General features: G+C 34.4%; 1 protein-coding gene across 2 annotated transcripts in view; it reads right to left on the reverse strand.

Annotated features, from left to right (window-relative positions):
• The window catches only part of LOC100253500 (uncharacterized), a 118,653-nt gene extending 106,331 nt beyond the window's left edge, over window positions 1-12,322 (reverse strand). Inside the window, exons 1-2 of one of the 2 annotated variants that reach the window (XM_010661910.3) lie at window positions 12,000-12,322; window positions 9,258-9,345 (exon numbers count right to left, since the gene is read on the reverse strand). In XM_010661910.3, coding sequence (XP_010660212.1) covers window positions 9,258-9,345; window positions 12,000-12,089 — 178 coding nt within the window. In that variant the 5' untranslated portion in view covers window positions 12,090-12,322. The remainder of the gene's footprint in view (window positions 1-9,257; window positions 9,346-11,999) is intronic. The other variant, XM_002266572.5, reaches the window with a different exon arrangement.
• Window positions 12,323-20,968: the final 8,646 nt, after the last annotated feature.

Below are 20,968 nucleotides of genomic sequence, written 5' to 3' on the forward strand. Positions count from 1 at the left end.
TGAGAATTTCCCACATTTAGTCTCTATCCAAAGCACCCTATATCTTCCACATCACACTAAACACTCTTCCCATTAAGACAAAATAAAAAACCGTGCACCTCATCCATCTCCCAATCATTAAAGGGTCTAGAGAAATGCGAGCTCCAACTCCCCCCTCCCTCGATGAAACTCCACACATCTTTTACCCAGGTGTCCTTGGACATAGCTAAAGCAAACAAAGTAGGAAAGGCGACACAAAAAGGAAAATCTCCACAACATCTATCCTTCCAAAATCTCACCCTCTAACCATTACCCACCACAAAGGAGAGTCTACTGCTTAAAACATGTCACTCCCTCCTAATTGCTTTCCACAACCCCATGCCATGCCCACCCCTCACTTCCTTGGAGCACCAATCCCCTTGCTCCTTCCCATACTTTCCCCTAATCACTTGATTCCACAAGGCCTTTCTCTCATTTGCAAACTTCCAACTCCATTTACACAAAAGCGCCTTATTACAAGAAGAAAGACACTTTACCCCCAAACCCCCTTTTCTTTTGTCTAACAAACAAGCACCCATCTTACAAGATAAGGTTTCCGCTCAAGAGCCCCACCACCCCACAAAAAATCTCTCTGAATCTACCCCAACCTCAATCTGATCTTCCTAGGCAAAGTAAGCACAGACATGATGTAAATGGACAAGCTAGCCAAAGTACTCCAAATCAAAGTGAGCCTCCCTCCTTTGGAGATATATTGTCTCTTCCACATTGCCAATCTCTTTCGAAACCTCTCCTCCACTCCATTCTAGGCAGCCACAGACTTAAAAGGCCCAAATAAGAGGAGGGGAGAGTCCCGACCTTACAACCAAGTTCTACAACCAAAGCCTCCACATTTTCCACACATCCCACTAGGATTAACTCACTTTCATCCAAATTAATTCTCAGCCCCAAAATGGCCTCAAACCACATTAGAGTCCAACTTAAATACCGCATCTGATCCTGAGAAGCCCAATAGACACCAAAGTGTTATGGGCAAACAATAAGTGGGACACATGAGCCCCTTCACCACCTCTACCCCTCACCTTATAGGCTAACAAAAAACCCCCACTTACAGCTCTCCTTAGAAGGTAGCTAAGTGCCTCCATAGCAATCACAAACAGGTACGGTGAGAGTGGGTCCCCCTGCCTTAAACCCCTAGAACTTTGGAAGAATCCTGAGGGAGTCCCTTTAACCAAAACATAAAAACTAGTTGTAAAGATGCACCATTGCATCCACCGGAGCCATTTCTCCCCAAAACCCATCATACTCATAACTGACAGCAAGAAGGACCAGTCCGCATGATCATACATCTTCTCTATATCAATCTTGCACAACACTGCCCCCTCATGACTCTTCAAAATCGAATTTATGACTTCATTAGCAACAAGGGCAGCATCCAGGATTTGTCTACCCTCCACAAAGGCATTTTGGGCCTTGGAAACCACCTTACCCACTAATAGCTTTAACCTATCGGTTAGCACTTTAGCCAACCACTTGTACAACCCACCCACCAAACTAATTGGCCTAAAATCCCTTAAATCTTCTGCACCCCCTTTTTTTGGGATCAAGACTTGGAACATTGCATTCAAACTTTTGACAAAACAATTGTGAACATGAAACTCCTTGAAAAACCCCATAACCTCTTCCTTCACAAACCCTCATGAGGATCGTCAGAAAGCCATAGAAAAACCATCAGGCCTGGGTGCTTTATCCCCACTAAAGGCCTTAAGAGCCTCGAAAACCTCTTGCTTAGAAAAAGGCTCCCCTAGCCTCGCCTTTTCAACCACCTCCAACCTTGCAAGAGACAAGCCACTAATATTGGGCCTCCACTCTCCTGTAGCAAAAAACAGAAGCTTAAACTCATTCACCACTCTTTCTCTAATCTCATTCTCCTGTGTTAACACACACCATTGATTTTAACCCGTGCCATCGAACTCCTCCTCTTGTGTGCATTAGCCATCTTGTGGAAAAATCTAATGTTTCTATCCCCCTCTTTCAACCACAACTCCCTTGATTTCTGCCTCCAAGAAATATCTTCTAGGAAGACCCACTTTTTAAAATCTTCCTTTGCACCTCTCCTAGCTTCCAACTCATGAACAGCAAGTGGCCAAGCAACCTCTACTTTGTCCCAAAATTCCACTTGATTCAAAACCAAAGCCTTATTAACTTCAACTTTACCAAAGACATTCCTATTCCATTCTCTCAGTAATGGCTTCAAGGCTTTCAGCTTAGCACCCAAAACAAAACTAGCAATTCCATTAAAATTGAGACTCTCCCACCAAGCCTGCAACTTGTCCTTGAAGCCCTCCTCCTTCAACCACATGTTCTCAAATCTAAAAGGCATTGGGCCTCTCCTCACCACCCCCCCTCCCCCACATCTAGCAAAATTGGAGAATGATCTGAAAGCGGTTTAGGGAGGACACACTGAACAGGCCCTGTAAAGTGACCTTCCCAATCCTCCGAAACCAAAAACCAATTGAGCCTAGAATTAACCGCATAGTTATCCCTAGAAGGCCTTTTTCTCACTTCACTTACTTTTCTATGGATGATGATACAAAGATTTGCTTTATGAAGACACTTGATGAAGAGATTTATCCTTCCTTTGGTCTTCAATGCCCAAATCTCTTTAGAGTGGTAAGGATCATAAATTCCCCTACTTTTGATCCCCTCCTCTCTTCTCTATCTTAGAATTTCAATTTTTGCCAAAACCTCTTCGATCAAGAAATTGAAAAAATGGCTTTCCTTGTGTCTTTCATAGCCTAAGTGTATCTATCATCTTCCAACTTTGATGTGAGGGATTGATATTTGACCTCCCCAAGCTTGTTTTCACTTAAGTCACTATTCAAATACCTTTCTTTTTCATCCACTTCTATCCCTTTCACTCTGATTAATTTATTTGGAAATCGAAAATAACCCTTAAAGTAAAGACTATATTGTGTGGCTCCTGACTAGTAAGAAGGTCAAGTGGTTAATATCAATAATTTGCTCTCAAAGGGGAGACCTTGCAAGCTTTTAATTCGGAGTGGTGTGTCATGTGTAGAAAGAGTGGAAAATCAGCTTACCATTTTTTCATCATTGCCCAATTGCTTTAGGCTTGTAGCATAAATTGTTCATCCTTGCTAAGACTTGGTTCCAATAGGGTGACAGAGATGTTGACCATTTCTTTTAAAGGCTTTGGAGGTCATCCCAAAGGTAAGGTTTCATAGAGTATTGATAGCCTCAATTTGATATAGATGCTATAGCAAGAAAGAAATACAAGGAATTTTTAAGGTGTTTGGAAGATCTAGATATAATTTGGGACTTATTTTACTCTTCTTTCTCCCTTTAGACCTCTACTAGTGAAGCCTTCACATGCACTCCCCTAAGCCTCATGTTACTATATCCATATGCAAATCCAAGAGTTTGGCAAATAAGACTTCTCATGAACGATCACTAACATTTGAATGTTTTGTCAAGATAAACTTTAATGGATATTCTTTGGACATCTCAAGATAACTTGGAATTGGTGGAATGATCATTAGGGTACACTGATAAAGGGTTACTATAAACCTGCAAGTGAGGGATTTGCTAGTGGGGCTAAGATTCAAGAATTGTTAAAGGGTTTCCTATAGGCTAAAGCTTTAAACCTTTTCAATCTTGTGGTGGAAGAGAATTTGTTGTTCCCATTTCATGGGTGACCAAAAAAGGAAAAGGGTTCTCATAGAAGTTTAACCAGTGGTACTACCAAATATTTGATATTGCTACAAAGTTAAGAGATGTTCTCTTTGTTAGGATCCTTGCCTACCAATCAAGTGCAGACCTTTTAGTCAAAAAAGGAGTGAAATGTTTGGTGTATTTTGTTAGAGACTCTTTGCCTCCTTGAAGTTAATTAAAGTATTATGTTTGCTCTTAGATTTCGTAATCTTCCTCAATGGACAAAAAACACACCATAAAGCAAACCTATTATCCAAGAGGAGAGTTTGTTCATTGGATGGTGAATAGAGAGGTTTTTGTTTCTTGATAGTGCAAGGAGTTTATTTTCTCTTGCCATATTTCTCTTTTCTTTCCTTTATGAAGGATCTCTCATCCTTTCCTATATTTCTCACTAAGACCAATGGATCTCTAGCTCCCTATCCGACAAAAAATAAGTTAGATAATCACACTTGCATATTTCTAGTAAATAATACATTGTAAGTATAATATATATATACACATACTGCCTTGTCTCTACTCCCTATATCCATCTTTTCTTCAGGTATTTCCATGTTGTAGTGTGCAAGTTCCTCTTATCTATGTCCATGCTAAATCGATTGAACCGACAGTAGTGAAAGCCTAAGGAGTATTGAATCCCAGGAAGTTGATTACAAACTAATAAAATCCACTATGAATGACAACATACATCCTAATAAAATAAAACATAGTTGTAATACACACAACTCCTTTGATGTTGTTTAGAAAGTAGATCATTAATTGCCCTATCAAAAAGGATGTCATTCACTACCAACAAAACAAGTACCATATCTTTTTAGTTATGGTTGCTTGTTTTTTTAAGCATCCAATAGCTGTTTAATACTATTAAAGTACAAAAAAAATCCCCTCCTTCGCACCAAAGGACCCTTGATCATGTATGACCTATATTTATGCATCTTAAAAGCTCCATTACAGAAAATATGTTACAAATCCTAGAATATTTGATGAAAACTATACTATCATCTGCAAGTGGATTAACCATGATATATTACATATATCACATATCCCTTAGCTTTTATCAAGACTATTCAAACACCATCAAAGAGGATTTAACGAAGGTTTTCTTGGAATTCCACAATAATGGGGTAATTAATAATAGTACCAATGCTACTTTTATTGCTCTAGCCCCTAAGGGAAATAACATGTCCACTGTGGTTGATTTTAGGCCCATAAGTTTGACTACTAGTCCTTGTAAGGTTTGTCAACCCAAGGTTTCCCTAAATGAGCTTTAATGATAACAAAACAAGGTTCATGGTACTAATGGTTCATCAAGTTCATTATTTCAGGTTTTCAAGAAATTAAGACAAAATCAAATAGCAATCAATGGACAATCTCGGTTTGATGAAGACTTGGTCATGTTGAAGACATAGGAACCATTGTAAGATTGGTTTTTTGGTGCATTAGGATTAAATCAAATCATTCATGCACTTAACGCTTTTAAAATCATCCTTAACACACTTTAACTTGAGTTTATTTTCTCAAAATTGGATGATTTCATGTTTTTCTCCAAAAACTCAAGCTTAAATTCTTTCAAAAACATGTTTAAAGGGTTTATGAGGAGTGTTGAAAGTCATTCTAAGGTTCCCTAACTTTGATTTCGTCTTAAAAATGCAAAAATAGTGAAATTGGTCAAGCTCAGGGAAACTGATTGAGCCAATTAGGCTTGACCTATTGCAAGCCCTTTTATTCCTCTAAATGGTAAACGGTTGTTATTATTGGCTAAAGCAGAAGTCTTAACTGATCAAGCTCCAAACTCCAATGGTCAACCACCAAGGCATTTAATGCCCAACAACTAGTGAACTAGTTTAACTAATTGCTCAAACTATCTAACCCAAGTTATGGTCTCTAGGGTTTCTGAGCTTCCCAATTTTAAATATGGCTTTCAAAATGCAATTATGGATATGAGACCTTGAGCATTCAATTGCTAAACTACCAAAATTCTCATTCATAGCTCTTGAGTACATTCATTTTTATACTTGTTAATTCTCTAGTGCCTCCTAACCTCCGTTGTATCTTGTGAGCCATTATTGTTCTCTAGGATTGAATTGCTCTTCCATTACTTCCTTCAAAGATTTGAGAGTGTTATTCAAGTGAGGTTTGTCAATTGAGAAGATTCATAAAGGGTAGTCATAATTCAATTATACAAGTTGAAATCTTGGATTGAAGCCTTGAAGTTAGTGGAACCCTCACTTGGTTAGAGCTTCAACAAAATGGATGTAGGCCAGGGTTTGGGCCAAACCACTATAAACTTGAGTTCGCAATTCTTATTCCCCTCTCTCTACTTATTTTGTTCTAATTTAATTGCTTATTAACTAGTGTTATAGCCATTTGTATTCATTAATTTAAAAATCTTTCAATATTAACCATCACCCAATTCATCCCTTACCACCCCCCCTTACCTAGATGATTACCTTAGGTTGAATTAGTCATTTTTTACAAGGTCAAAGCAAAACTGCTTTCTCTCCGCATTCATAAGGTTTTGCATGAGATTATCCATTGGTCACAAGGTGCTTTTATTGAAGGTAGATAAACCCTAGACATTATTCTAATGCCAAATGAAGTGGTAGACAAAAAAAGACATTCTCGAAAATCCAAAGTTGTCTTTGAGATAGATTTTGAAAAAGCTTATGACCATGTGAATTGGACTTTTTTATATCTGCTTTAAAGTGGAAAGACTTAATTTCAAAGTGGAGGTTGTGGATTCAAGGATGTTCATCTTTTGCAAGTTTTTCTATTCTAGTGAATGAGGGTGCCAAAAGGTTGGGTTAAAGCATCTTGAGGTTTAAGACGGGGTGACCCTTTCTCCCTTCTTCTCTTTACTATTGTTGCGGATCTTTTGAGTAGGATGGTTGTGAGAGTTAAAGATAAGAGGGCTTTTAAAAGGCTTTTTGATAGGGAAAGACAGGACAAGGGTGTCACTTCTTTAGTTTTTAGATGCATATCAAGCTTAAAGATCAATCTAGAAAAAAGGTTCCTTAGCTGGTATTAATTTGTGAGAACTCTATTCAAGACTTAGCCTCATTGGATTATAAAATCTCTACTTGGCCACTTACCTATTTAGGTCTCCCTTTAGAGGGAAATTTTAAAGTCACTTTTTTCTAGGATCAAGTGTTAGATAAGATCTCTTGTCATTTGGATGGTTAGAAGAAAGCCTTTTTATCTCTGGGTGGTAGAATAACCCTCATGCAGTCTTGTTTATTTCTTACCCTACTTATTTCCTTTCAACGTTTAAGGTCCTAGTAAAATTAGGATTGAGAATTACAAAGAGACTTCCTTTAGTCGGGGTATGGGGAAAGAATAAGAGACCACCTAGTTGGGTGGGGTCTTGTGTATAAATTGAAAAGGGAAAAAGGATTAGGCTTAGGGAGAATTTCCTTGAGGAAAAAACTTCTTGAAAAGTTGTTGTGTAGGTTTTCAAGAGAAAGGAAAGCTTTTTAGCGAAGGATCATCCTATGCATTTATGGGTTGCACTCCATTGGTTTGGACACCAAAACGGTTGTTAGGTAGTCACACTGTTGCCCTTGGAAAATCTTTTCTCAAGTTTTCAATGATTTCTCGAATTTCATCCAATACTTGATGGGAGATGACACTAAAGTTCTCCTATGGGAGGATACTTGGTTTGGGCAAGAGTCCTCTCAAGTTTCAATTTCCAAATCAGTTCTGAGTCATAAGGACAAGGAATATGCTTATTTTCTTTGCTATAGATCAATCAACTACCAATCCATCTTGGAATTTCAACTTTCATCGAAACCTCTATGGTTCAAAGACTAAGGAATTGACTAGACTCCCCTCTTCCCTAGGTCATGTGTACTTATCAACTTCCTTTACAGATGAAAGTACTTAGTCATTGACATCCTCAAGGCTTTTCATTGTTTGCTCATTTTACAAAGCTCTTTCAGTTACCCCTCTCTCCCTTATCTTCACCTTTTTTGCTCCTACTAACTTAATTTGGAACTCAAAAGCTCCACCTAGAGTCAAGGCTTTCGTTTGCCTTGTGGCTAGTAAGAAGGTCAATACCAATGATATGCTTCAACTAAGGAGGCATTACAAAGCTCTCATGTCGGATCATTATGTTGTGTTTGAAGTGTAGTGAATCAACCGATCATCTCTTTCTTCATTATCCCGTCACACTAGCACTTTGACCAAGATTGTTTCACTTAGCAAATCTTGATTAGGTTTCTCCTTGAGACATAGCAAAGATGATGGGTATCTTCTTTAAGGGCTTTAAAAGCCTTCCAAAGAGAAAGATTTTATGGTAGGTGGTTGTGCTATCTTAGATATGTTTATATGGTTAGAGAGGAATGCAAGGATTTTCAAGGATATATGGAGATCTATGGATGCCATTTAGGACTTGATTTACTTTTTCTCTTCCCTTTGGGCCTCGATCACTAAGCCTTTTGCAATTATTCCTTTGTTTCTTTTAATGTTGGATTTAAAAAATGTTTGCTTCTCAAACAAGTAAGAAACAAAGTTATGATTGGTTAGTCCCCCCCACCCACCCTTCTCTAGGTTTGGTAAAGTTAAACTTGAATGAATGTTCCTTGAGTAACCATTGCCAAATGGGCATTAAAGGTGTGATTAGAGATCACTTTGGTACAATATTGAGAGCTTTCTCTAAGCAAGCGTGCATGGGGTTAGGTATTAAGGCAAAGATTTTAAAGCTTGACAATAGGTTACTTTATAACCATTTTTTGTATATGCTTGAAGGATTGCTCGTCCTTCTTGTATTGAACTTTTCAAGATAAATGAAGATGGTTGTTTCTTATCATTAATAAATAAATAAAAATTGGCGCATTCAATGTTCAAGGAGTGGAGAAACGGTTTATCCTTTTTTTAATATTGCCCAATGTGACTATGAGGCCATGACACCATCTGACAGGTTAGGCTAGACTAGGTTCCACCTAGGAGCATATGTGACATGATGACCATCTCCTATGGGAGGTTTTAAGAGTCCCCTAAGAGGTAAGATCTTTTGGCACATCACTTGTCTCATATTGAGTAGGATTATGTGGCAAAAGAGAAATGCTTGTCTTTGAGAATAAGCAAAGGGCAACAAAAACACTATGGGATCTAATCCACTTCTATTCCTCTTTTTAGGTTTCTTTACTCCTACTTTCAAAGACATTCCTCTCAATGTTATTCAACTTGACTGGTCCTCGGTGTGTTAAACAAAAGGAGCTAAATAGCAACAAGAGGAGTTTTGTGTGGGCTAGTAGAGGCTTTTGTATTTCTTTTTGGTCCATACTGGTAAGCTAGGTTTCCTTATATGTGGTAGTGTTTAGCCATTTTTTATCAGTTTTTGTAAGTATGGGAAGGACTCCTCATCCTTCTCATGTACTTTTATTCATTTTTAATACAATTATGGTTCTGATAATAGATAAATAAATGTTAACCTTGTTTATCATAAAGCAATAACTTTAAAGATCTACTAAGGCCAAACAAGTAACATAACCAACCATCAATTACAGTAGGAAAGATAGCATATACAAATGTATATAATCATATTAACTTACCAAGAATGAATTGGCATGCCTGATATGGCTGAGGAGATTGGCATAATGATAAAATAGTTGCCTCAGCTGCTGCTGGATTCACATGCATCTGCGAAACAGTCAAAAACACATGTGTAACCATGTCTATGTGTGATGCATCTCTACAAATTCATATGCATGCACAAACTACATGCATATAAGTACTAACATGCATGGATACATTCATGTATGAGAGACTGTAAATGTCAACAAATAACATTTCAGTAGGAGGACTAGGGCAGTGCAAGCTCTACAATGGAGGTGTAAAGTTAAGCAATCTAACAAGGAAAAAAATACACAAAAGGCTAAAGAGATTATTATGTGACCACAATACATTAGGTAACTTTAGAAGTGACAGTCATTGTTTATCACTGAAAATGATTAGGTACAGACGGGAAGAATCCTCCAAGATATGCTCAAGGAATTTCATTTTGTTTAGCTTTCATTTGTGGGAGGATTCCTCATGCTTCTATTGTGTTTCTTAATTACTATTTCAATATAATTCATTGTTGTTTCCTATCAAAAAAAAAAGATATACTCAAGGAATGAAAGGAAATAAAGATTCCTAAATTACTCCATCAAAGGTACATAGATAATTTTGTAGATTGAAGTTATTCAGGATCAAGTTTATTGCTAGATGGTTATTTGACTTTTATATAAAATTAGAAAGCTGTCTTTAAAAATCCCTTATTATAATCTGTTCTTATACTTTTAAACTTTCCATTTTCCAAAAGCTTCTATCTTCTAAAAACTTTTATTTCTAAAACTCAATTTTTCTAAAAGCTCACATTTTTCTAAAACCTTCTACCGGCTAGAAAATCTTTGTTTTCTAAAAATGTCTACAGTATAAAAACTTCTAGTTTTTAAAACGTTTATATTTTCCAAATTTCTATTTCTATTTAAGCGGAAAGTTTAATAGTTTTAGAAAGAATTAAGTATCATTTTTTTTCATGGTCTTCTTGAGGTTTTAGGGTTTTCTAAAGCCTATATTAAGACTAATTGCTGCAAAATGAAATTATGAAAATAATATCAATTTTTTGTATACCTTTCAATTTCTAATCATGAAACTCCATGTTTTGTCTTCAAGGTGAAGCTTCTAGAAGGCCTTAACAAGACACTAAGGTGTTCATGTCTTTCTTCTCCATCTTCTCGTTCTTTTTTCTCACTTTTTTCCCCATTGTCACAACCTTAATTCTTGATTCCTATCTTTAAATCCTAAACAAGCTCCACCCCACTTTGTTTGATTGTAGACAACTCCCCTAGGGTTGTCCTAAGTCAATTTTGGTATCAAAACAAAAGTTCTTTGTTCGAGATACATGCAAATAAGGAGTAGAATAATTTATGCAAGCTTGACTTCTAAAAGAAGTTGCAGTAGTCAAAAAGCTACTTCAACATGCTTGAATGAAATTTCTGCCACACAACAATACCAGCAAGAGGTCATAGTACAATTAATCAACAAGCTGGATGAGATAGTGAAGCTATTGGAAAGGAATCAAGAAAAATAACTCCTTAATGACAAGGGTGTGAGTCTTCAACTTCAAGCAAAGTGATCATACGACACAGAAAGTGCTTCTTGAAGCTACTGAATTTTCAGAAAATCGAGTCCTGCCTTTGTTGGTTGGTTTATATCCACGGAATATTATTTTAACTAGCATGTTATGATTGAAAGTATGGAAGATTATGAAAGCAAAATTAAAAGGAGTAGCATGCTTATGGTAGCGTAAGATCCCAAACCAACGATAGAGAACCAATTAACCACTTAGACTCATAAAATGAGATCAAATTAAAGATAAAAGAACACTTTTTCCCAACTGATTAAGAACAGCTCTTGCATGTTAATATGTTTTCTCTTTGAAGAAGTAGGAGATCTATGCTTTCTGTCAAACACATAAAATACATTTTCATTTAATTATAATTTTCAAAAATGTCCAAATTATTCTTGTTTTTAATAAAATCATTTTTGAAATATAATTTCCAAACATAAAATTCAATTACACGATAATAGTAACTACTTCTAGTTCTCCTTTATCTAATGTGAAATACAAAAGTCAAACAATATCACTAACAAGCTCGATGTGACTTCATGCCTCTGTGTGTGTGCGTGTAGATGGCAATGAATCATGCAAATTATTCTTCAGCTAGTAATTTGTAACATTATATAAAAAATTTATAGCACAAGCATATAATATGACACAAGTGCCTGAAATGCTTCCACAAATGAGAGAGAGCCATTGATTGTAGGCTTATAACTGACTTCAGTGACCCAACTCTATGAATCACAACCTAAAAAATATCACCGAAATTTGATTTAGATATTTGATCTATAAGTGCTAAATAACTTCCTCTCTGGTTTGATTCATCGATTAAAATTCAGGAACTAGTCATCCAACCTAAAATCCTAAGAAAAACAATTACTAGAATTTCCCATTTCAGTAATACAAATGGATAAAATCTACTAGAAACCTTTTCATAAATCCAAGTCTAGACACTAAGAACATCACAGTTTTCCAAGAACCGGTTTGGTTACCTAGAAAACCATGGGAAAAAATAACTTTGGAGTCCCGAACTGTTATTTGTCCATCAATAAAAACTATCAAAAAAAGATATTAACTTATCCAAGCCTTGAACAACGATAAGATCGGGAAATATGGGGTTCGAGATAAGATTTTTTATTCCTATCCTTCAATTTTTTCAGAAACCAGACAGAAAGTGAAATGGTCGTACCTGAATCGAGGAGCAAGCGATTTCTATTGCTTGCATTGTGGCTTGGAGCTGAGTCAAATCGGCGGGACCCCTATCTGAAGACCCCTGCATCTTGGCTCAGTTTATAGTAAGAAAACGGAAATTTTCAGAGAAAGAAAATGGAATCAGTATCTAATTTTTTGATTTTAGATAACAAAGAATGACAACTATGGGGCAATGTTTGTTTGATTGTGGAGAAGGAGAGAATAAAACCCTAGAAATGATTTACTTCGCTGTGTCTGTGAAGCAAATTACCTCTGTGAGAGTGGAAAGAAATGGCATCATGCAGGGTTTATAAATGGCTCCCCAAGACTTCCTCCAAGTCCGGCTCCGGCTCAGTTCCGGTCTGCCCCTTTCCGGTTCACACCTCTCTCTCTTATTTCATCCTTCAATTTGTTTTTTAAAAGACTTTAATTGAAAATATAATTTGAAACCACATTTATTATTAAGTTACATTATATATTAATTTACAAATATAATGATAACAGTCTAATTTTAAAATATATTTAATATTAAAATTACCATCTATTTTAATTTAAATATATTTAATGATATCAAATAAATAATAATATATATATATAATTGTTTTAATATTTATGTTTTTTATATTTAATAAATATATAGATTATATAAAAAAGACCTATTAAGAAAATTATGTTTTTATATTTTTTATAATAAATAAAATCAAATGTAAATAAAATAATCAGAATTAATTATTTAATAATAAAAAAATCAAAAAAATTGAATATCGGTGAAATATCCAAAATATCTATGAAATATTAGTTTAAATGTGAAAATTTTGAAAAATTAGTGAAATATTGATAAAATATTGGTAATATTAGTTGATGGATAATCTTCCTAAATTTCATATTGGGATTCATGGATATTGGATACATCGAGAATATATCAGTAATATATTCAAATATTTTAAACCTTGAGTCCTACAACGTCTTTTTTCCTTGAAGTCTTTTTTATATTAAAAAAATAGAAATATTTTTGGGGGAAAAAATTATGCTTTATGACCTCTAAATATATTAAGCCATGGTGTGAAGATCATGAAATTTACATAGGCGAAGTAGTTGTTGATATGGCCACTGATGCAACATTAAACATTAATGATATTTCTTTAAACAAGCTTGATAGTGAATTTGTAGAAATGGCTAGGAAAACCATCCTCAATCTTAGATAGTTATAGTGCATGCAAAAATTATCCTAGACTTTCTCTATATCTATGCAACAAAAACATATAGGTATTTTAAAACATAGATCCTAAAAATAGGTGTAATGTATGCAATCTAAATGTTCCTAAATCGATTCCAATCGATGAAGAGATGAAGAGGATCTCAAAAATCAATAGATCTTCCCTCCAATAGCTCTCTTTCCTATATCTTAACACATGAGGATGATAAATTCCTCTTTCTGGTATGAAGGCTATGGTTCATCTCTCCATAAGATTGAATGGCAAAGGTCATCATCAAAGCCTTAAACCTAAGGGGTTTATTTAAGCTTAGAGGATATTTAATAAAACTTAATACTTATTACTTGATGACTTTATTTGACTTTAAGTTAAATTTAACTTAAGTTATTAATGTAAAACCTATTACTTAATTTTTTTTACTTTAAGTATTAAGGTTATTTGATCAAGTTAACTTAAAATTTATTCAAAATCATAAAATTGACATATTTATCTTCATAAATTATAATTAAAGCAAAGGAAATCGAGTAACAATGAAGGTCGTGGAGTAGTAAAAGAGATCATCGAGGTAATTAGTGCAAATGAGCATAAAAATATAAACTAAAGATATGGACTCAAGAATAAGTTAATTGTTTTTGCTTATTACTTAAATTTATTTTTAACTTTAAGTCATACCATTAAGTTATTTCATCAAACATACTTAATTTACTTAATAACTTAAATTAAGTTATTAAGTTATTTTAAGTTGTCAAGTTGGTTTACCAAACACCCACTTACTTGCAAGCTTAAATGGCTTAAGTTCATCTTAGGCTTAGGTCACTAATTTAGCTCACTAAATCCTAATTAATTAATTAGCCTAGATTAGAAAGATCACCCATAAACTCTTGTACAACATTGTATATTTACTAAAATTCTCTTATGCACACACATGAATAAACAATTCAAGTGTCTTACAGAAAAGGAAAATTCTATGGTGTTGGAGTAGGTAGCATGCCTCGTTTTTTTTTAGTCGTTGACTGAAAGAGATTAAATCTCAGCCATCCAAATGAAAAAGAAAAAATGAAAAAAAAAAAAAAAAACTAAGTACCTCCCCCTCTTAATCTCTCCCTCTCTCAGCCCCTTTTCCCGTTTTTCCCCTCTCTTCTCCTCTATAGCCGACTGTCTTCTCCTCCATAGTCGATTGTGTCCCCGTGCTCTCATCTCCACTCATCATCCTCCCTAACCGACTAGTGTAGCTGTTGTTCCCCATCCTATTTTCTCACCCATTTCCCGTTTTCCCTCTGTTTGTGTCCCCGTGCTCTCATCTCCACTCATCATCCTCCATAGTTGACCATGTAGCTGTTGTTCCCCATCCTATTCTCTCACCCATTTCCCGTTTTCCTCCCTCTTAATTTGCTCTCTTCTCTAGTCATCCTCCATTGCCGGACTGGGTAGTTGTTCCCCCTCTTGTTCTCTCCCCATTTTCCCGTTCCCCCCTCCTAATTTGGTATATTCTCCACTCATCCTCCACAGTCGGGTTAGGTTGCTGTTTTCTCCCTCTTTTGTCGAGTTTCCCCATATTTTTCTCTCTTCTCCATACTTGGCCCTTCTCCGGGTACTTGTGTTTTCCACTCATCTCTATCGACTGTTTTTTTCGGGTGCTTTCAGTTGTCTTCGTGTATTGTTGGATGTTTTCGTGTTGTTGGGTGTTTTTGGGTGAAATATTGTAGCCATTTCATGTGGCATCTTTCCGAGTTCTTTTTTTTCTTCGTATCCCCTTCTGTTTATATTCATATTTAATTTTTATATTTGGGTTTTTTTTTTTTTCAGGTTTTCAAGTAAAGAGTGCGATATTACCGCTCCCCCCTCTCCTCTCCATAACCCTTGTATTTTTTTTAATATTTTATATTTTGTTTAAGAGGTGTAAGGGGTGTTTTCGGGTTCTAAATTTTGTGGTTTGAAGACCCGAATTGAAGACATAGCTGGAAGAAGAAGAAGAAGACGAGTAGTACTAAGAGAAAGAAAACTAAAAATGACATAATTTTTTGTTAATCAAAAGGCGGTTGTGTCGTAATTATTTGTCGAGTTCTATATTAAGGAAAAAATGTGAGTATTGATAATGTGTTTTACAATATTGTATCCATTACATTTCATGTTTTTTGTTAGATTTATGGATTGATCACATTAATGAAAAATAATGTGGTTTGATCCATAATTGGAGATTGAAAATAATTTATATGCTAAATTTTTGTGACCATTTAAAATGTACAGAGATTTAGGGAGGATTTTGTAGTGGTGGTGAAAGTATGTTTGATTTATTATATCTGAAATCATAATATAAAAATTGACTTAAATGATTTGATTTAATTTTTAGGAGCGAACGCGATGGTGTTGAAGTTGTTAGAAATCCAAAGAGGCCTATCGGAGCTTGGATACATTACTAGTAAGGGAAAATAGAAATATGTAAAATAATATGTTTTTAATGTATTTTTTGTGGTTGTTATAGTTAAATTTGTTTGAAATTGTTTTGTAGTAACGATTAATTGGCCATGATCAAAGAGAAGGATAAAGAAGGGAAGATAAATGATGATGTAAGAAGTAATATTGTTGTGTCTAATATAATTACATTTTAAAATTAGAATTTAAAGTATGTGACCAATTGATGTAGTTGAGGAAAAAATTGGGCAAAAAGTGGAATGCACTTTCAAAAGTAGAAAAATAAGATTTTATGGCAAAGTCCAAAGAAAGTTCAAAACAATATTCACTTCAAAAGGGTGTGGTTCCAAAGGTAATTTTTTTTCTAATGAATACTTAATTTCATTACTTATGTATTTGTTGGAAATTAGATTAATGTAAACATGTTTGATGTTTGTGTATCTTTTCGGTTATATCTTCAGACTCGATGCTCACCCGCGTGAGTGATTAGAGTTATTGAAAAATTAGAACCAAAGCAAAGAGCTGCCATAAAAGAAATAGGATTTAGTAGCCTCTTGCAACTTCGATGTAGGAAAATTGATCATGGGTTATGTCTTTGCTTGATAAATAGTTTCAATTCGAACACTTATATGTTAGAGTTGTATAATACTTGTATCAAATTATCCTCCATTGATGTTGAATTTATTATGGGATTGAGGGCAAGAGGGTTGAAGATTGGCATGAGCAAAGATGTTAGCCATAAGAATGATTTATGTAAAAAAATATTGTGATAAAAATGGGCGATTGCCATTAGTGATGTTAGAAAATCAAATTAGGGAGGATAAAGAAGGTGGAACGATTTCAAAGTTCGTTTTGTATTATTTGTTTTGGGTGCATTATTGTGCCCAACAATGAAGCTTTTTGTGAAACGTTCTTTCTTACATCTTGTGGAAGACATCGATTCAATAAAGAAGATGAATTGGGTTGAATTTGTGTTGTCTTATCTTGTGTACTGGATTAAAGAGTTTAAGAGGAAACAACAAAGTGGGGTTTGCGGTTGCTTATTGTTTTTAATGGTAATGTCCTTGTAATTCATTTACATCATAGTGAATTTCGATTTTGTTATAATAAAATTTGTGAACTAACTATATATTCATGTCAAATATAATCGTAGTTATTCTACTACGAGCATATATCGTTCGAAGAGAAATTTCTATTGCTATATACTCGACCTTCTCTTTGGATTACTACTTGGGGAGATGATGAAGTACTAGACATGAAACAAAGATTGAAAAAACTCGGTGGATATGCAAATGACAATGTAAGTTATAGTTTCAAAAGTCGTTTAATATTGGTTTAAGTTTTTAGTGATTTTTTAATCTGATGTGTTATATTTTGATGAATATATTGTAGGTCAAAATATGGGTGATACAAAATGAGATAAGGGATTGCGTTGATGGAAATGTGATGACAATGGAGGGGGAGAATGAGGAGAATGAGAAATTTGAAATCAATCCAAACAAAGATGTTATTAAATGAGTAAGTTTTACAATATTCATCGTAAGTATCAATATTAGTAGTGAACCCTTGTATTATGATGTTATTAATGAAATTCTTATATATCACTAGGTTGATGGTGAGAGCTTAATGGAGATGGATAAAACCTTTCAACAATTAAAGACACATCTAATTGATTTGTGTCATGGTGCAAGTAGTAGTAGTTGTGAAAAAGTTTTGACTGAATTTGAGGAGAAATATACTACATTGAAAGGTCTCTTCCTTGGGTCAAGTGAAAAACCTTTGAGAATGCATGAGGAAGAACGAAGAATGATATTCTCTCATGCGAGAAAAGTTTGGAAGATAAGGACAATAAGAAAGGAAATTAACATTCTATTCACACTTTGTCAACTGAGAAGTTATGCACTGAGGACTTGAATGGAAAGAATGAAGATGCATGTGCTACATCAATTGAAGTACATATCATTCCGGACAAAAATGTAGATATTTTACCACTTCCAATCAAAAGGAGTAGAAGAGATTATGGAAAGGTATGTATCATATAAAAGAAAAAAGTATTCTCTTTACAACTACTTAACCATTACATAGTAAATAGATGTATATTAATGGCATTTTCCATATTAGGAACCATTACGAGCACTATGTGGTTATCCCGAGCATGTCATGAAAACATGTACATCAAGGGAGAGGAAACCAAGTAAATTCAAGGTCTCCTCGTTTGTACACAATTTAAGGAAGATGAGAAAACGTCAAGCATCAGAGGTATAATACAAATAATTTAATATCATGTTCTTATTTTTTATACTCAACATATATAGCTAATAATTATGTCTTGTTTTCGATTTAGTCAATCCCCATGTCCATTCGTGAAGACGTGGTGGATGCTCAATCATTCAATGTACTTCAATCTCTTATTGCTGATTATGTTTTCAATAAAGCATTGTCAAAAATGTTTGTAGTGTCTAGAAAATTCATAGATGTGTTGTTACAATTTTAGCCTTCATATGGTTCCAATTTAGTCAAGAATGTTTTAACATATTATCATTTTAGTGAGCTTCTTGTTGACTTTGATCATGAACATGGAGTTCATGGAGATTTTGAGTGCTTACGTCCTAGACAAAATTTGATGGATGTTGTAAGTACCTACTTCATTTATATCATATGCGCGCTTTATTAATTAAATAAATTTATTGAAGTTATTGTTTAACAATAGGTAATAAATCTAGAAGCATCAAAGCTAAATTTTTTTTAGAGGCAATTCATAGGCATACGAAGTATAAGATGCTATCTTCCCACAACATTTTCAGTAAGCTCGTATTTCTCTTGTTGTTTACTTACATATTAAGTACAATATACTAATGTCTGTATTATGTTTTATTATTAGCAAATGATTTTGTGCGGGAGTCCTCATCCTTTTTTTGATAGAAAAACATCCATCGTCAGTAAGTACATTAGCTAATTGGATGATTGCGAGAAGGTTAGTAATTATTTGTAATGTTTAATTGCATATATCAAATTTAGAGTAGATATTATTTTCACCTATATATATAGTAGATATTTTGTGCCCCAACTCATATATATTGTTTTTCTAACTTTACAGCTATTTATTCCAATGCATGACGATTGCCCCAGTCATTGGTATCTGTGCGTCATTGACTTTAAAAACTCTCATATCCAAATTTTGGATTCATTGCGATTGAAGAGTCGGGACGAGTTCTGTTTTAAGAGTGTCAAAACAGTGGTATGCTTTCACTTTCTATTTGTTCTTCTTTTAATTTGATTTTTTTTTCTTCCACATTTTTTAACACTTTCAAAATAAATTAGGTTGAATTTTGTCAAACGTTCTTCAAACTCTATGACATAGGGAAAAATGTCTTCCAATTTTCCATTGATTGGGCTCCTTCGATTCCGACCCAAGATAATGGGTTAGTATGAATACATAACTCACATTAATATTGTTTATCTGAGCTATAATTATACAACCATTCAATAAGTTGTTTTGCTTTTCTTATCTTTTTCTTAGGTGAGACTGTGGAGTGCATGTCATTAAACATATGCAGACATTCAAAAATGGTGATTCAATGACAGCCTTCGACTTATGTGATTCTATTAAAATACGTCGGAAAATAGCAAGTGATTTAGTTTTACACGAGGGAAACAGAGAAAAACAAACCATCGTGGCTATTGTTTGTACAAAGACGTATACACAAGTAATGAAAAAATTATTATTATGATATTTGTTATTTTTCTAATATTTATCATTTCCATCTCCACATATCATCATGTTTATTGGGAAGTTGTGACCTTGGATGACCATACATGGTTCATGATGAAGTCCGTTTTATTTGAATATGATATACTCTTCTTCATTATGGTAGGCAAAATGAAATTGTAATATATAGCCATCATTCATTTTCAACATGTTTGATTTTGTACGATCTTTTAGGTTTTTAGATTTTGTTTGTTCCTACATAGTTTGGGTGGCTTTTCAAATATATATATATATATATATATATATATATATATATATATATATATATATATATATTCATTTATCTATGCTCAAAATTATATAGTGAGTACTGGTAGGAGTATAGGTTAGGCGACTAATATTTTTAGTTGGTGTGAAATATATCTACTACTTGTAAAGGCAGTGGAGACCGGTTAAAGAATGACGTAAAGCCGGTAAGAATTGGTCGACCGATTCAGATTAGTCTAGTGTTTATCGGCCATGGAATTATGGCAACTGGTAGAGAACATTCCTCAACCGGATAATGACCTTATGGATGCAGTGTCTATCGACTGAGGATTTGTCTCGACCGACTGAGGAATTTTAACAACTGGTTCAACAAAATTTGGATGCGTATCTACCGGTCGAGGAGTTCAAGTGACCGGCTTAAGAAATTTCTCAACCGATTGAGAAATTTTTCCTCCAGTGTCAACCGGCTGAGGAATGGAGACTACCAGCAAAGAAGAATTCTCAATCGGTTGAGGCCAAATCTCAATCGATTGACTTGTTGAATGCTATCGTGCAATTTCTGAGTACGACTACCATCCGATAAATACCTATAAGTGGTACCGAAAACTTTTCATTTAGTAAACTTTGGTGATTGAGGCATTAAGTTCAATTAAAAGGTTTGGAAGTAATGGAAACTACAATTCCAAATTACTGAACTACGATTTACCCATTTTGAGTTATATCACAACATTTACCAATTTCATATGAATTACATCATATCGATTACTTTCCTATAGTTAACTCATAACCACCTAATTGTCAACCTTTAACCTCATTCGAATTAAATTATATCCACATGCGCAACTATTTTTTGGACATGATATAAATGAATCGGTTTCCCATTTTACCAATCATTTTATCACTTGTTATCAATTAAATTATAAATGTAGGGGATATTGCATTCTATCAATCAACTTAACTCTGGATCAAAATTCAGAATTTTCATTAAATACTTAGTATAAAAGTACATATTAGCCAAAGTGATAACGTAAACTAATATAAATACTGATTTAATACCTATCTTCTCTTACTCCGTTAAGGAATAAAAAAAAGGTTGTATATCCTTTTCATTTGGATATTTATTTGGATCCCCACCTTGACGTGGTGTTGTCATAGTTTGTTCGTATTGTTGAAATCCTGCTATCTGCACATACACATTCCATTGTTAAAATTGAGTCGTCCAATTCCATTCCAATTACTTCAACCAAATCATTAAGTGATACATAGTCCAAATTCATGTCAAAAGTGTTTTTTATTCTCGAGCTTACATTGCCAAGTACACCAAAATCTATATACATGTTAGATTGGTCATTCGACAAATGCTCC

This window comes from Vitis vinifera, chromosome 14 (genome assembly GCF_030704535.1).
Source record: "Vitis vinifera cultivar Pinot Noir 40024 chromosome 14, ASM3070453v1".
In the NCBI taxonomy this organism is placed as follows: Eukaryota; Viridiplantae; Streptophyta; class Magnoliopsida; order Vitales; family Vitaceae; genus Vitis; species Vitis vinifera.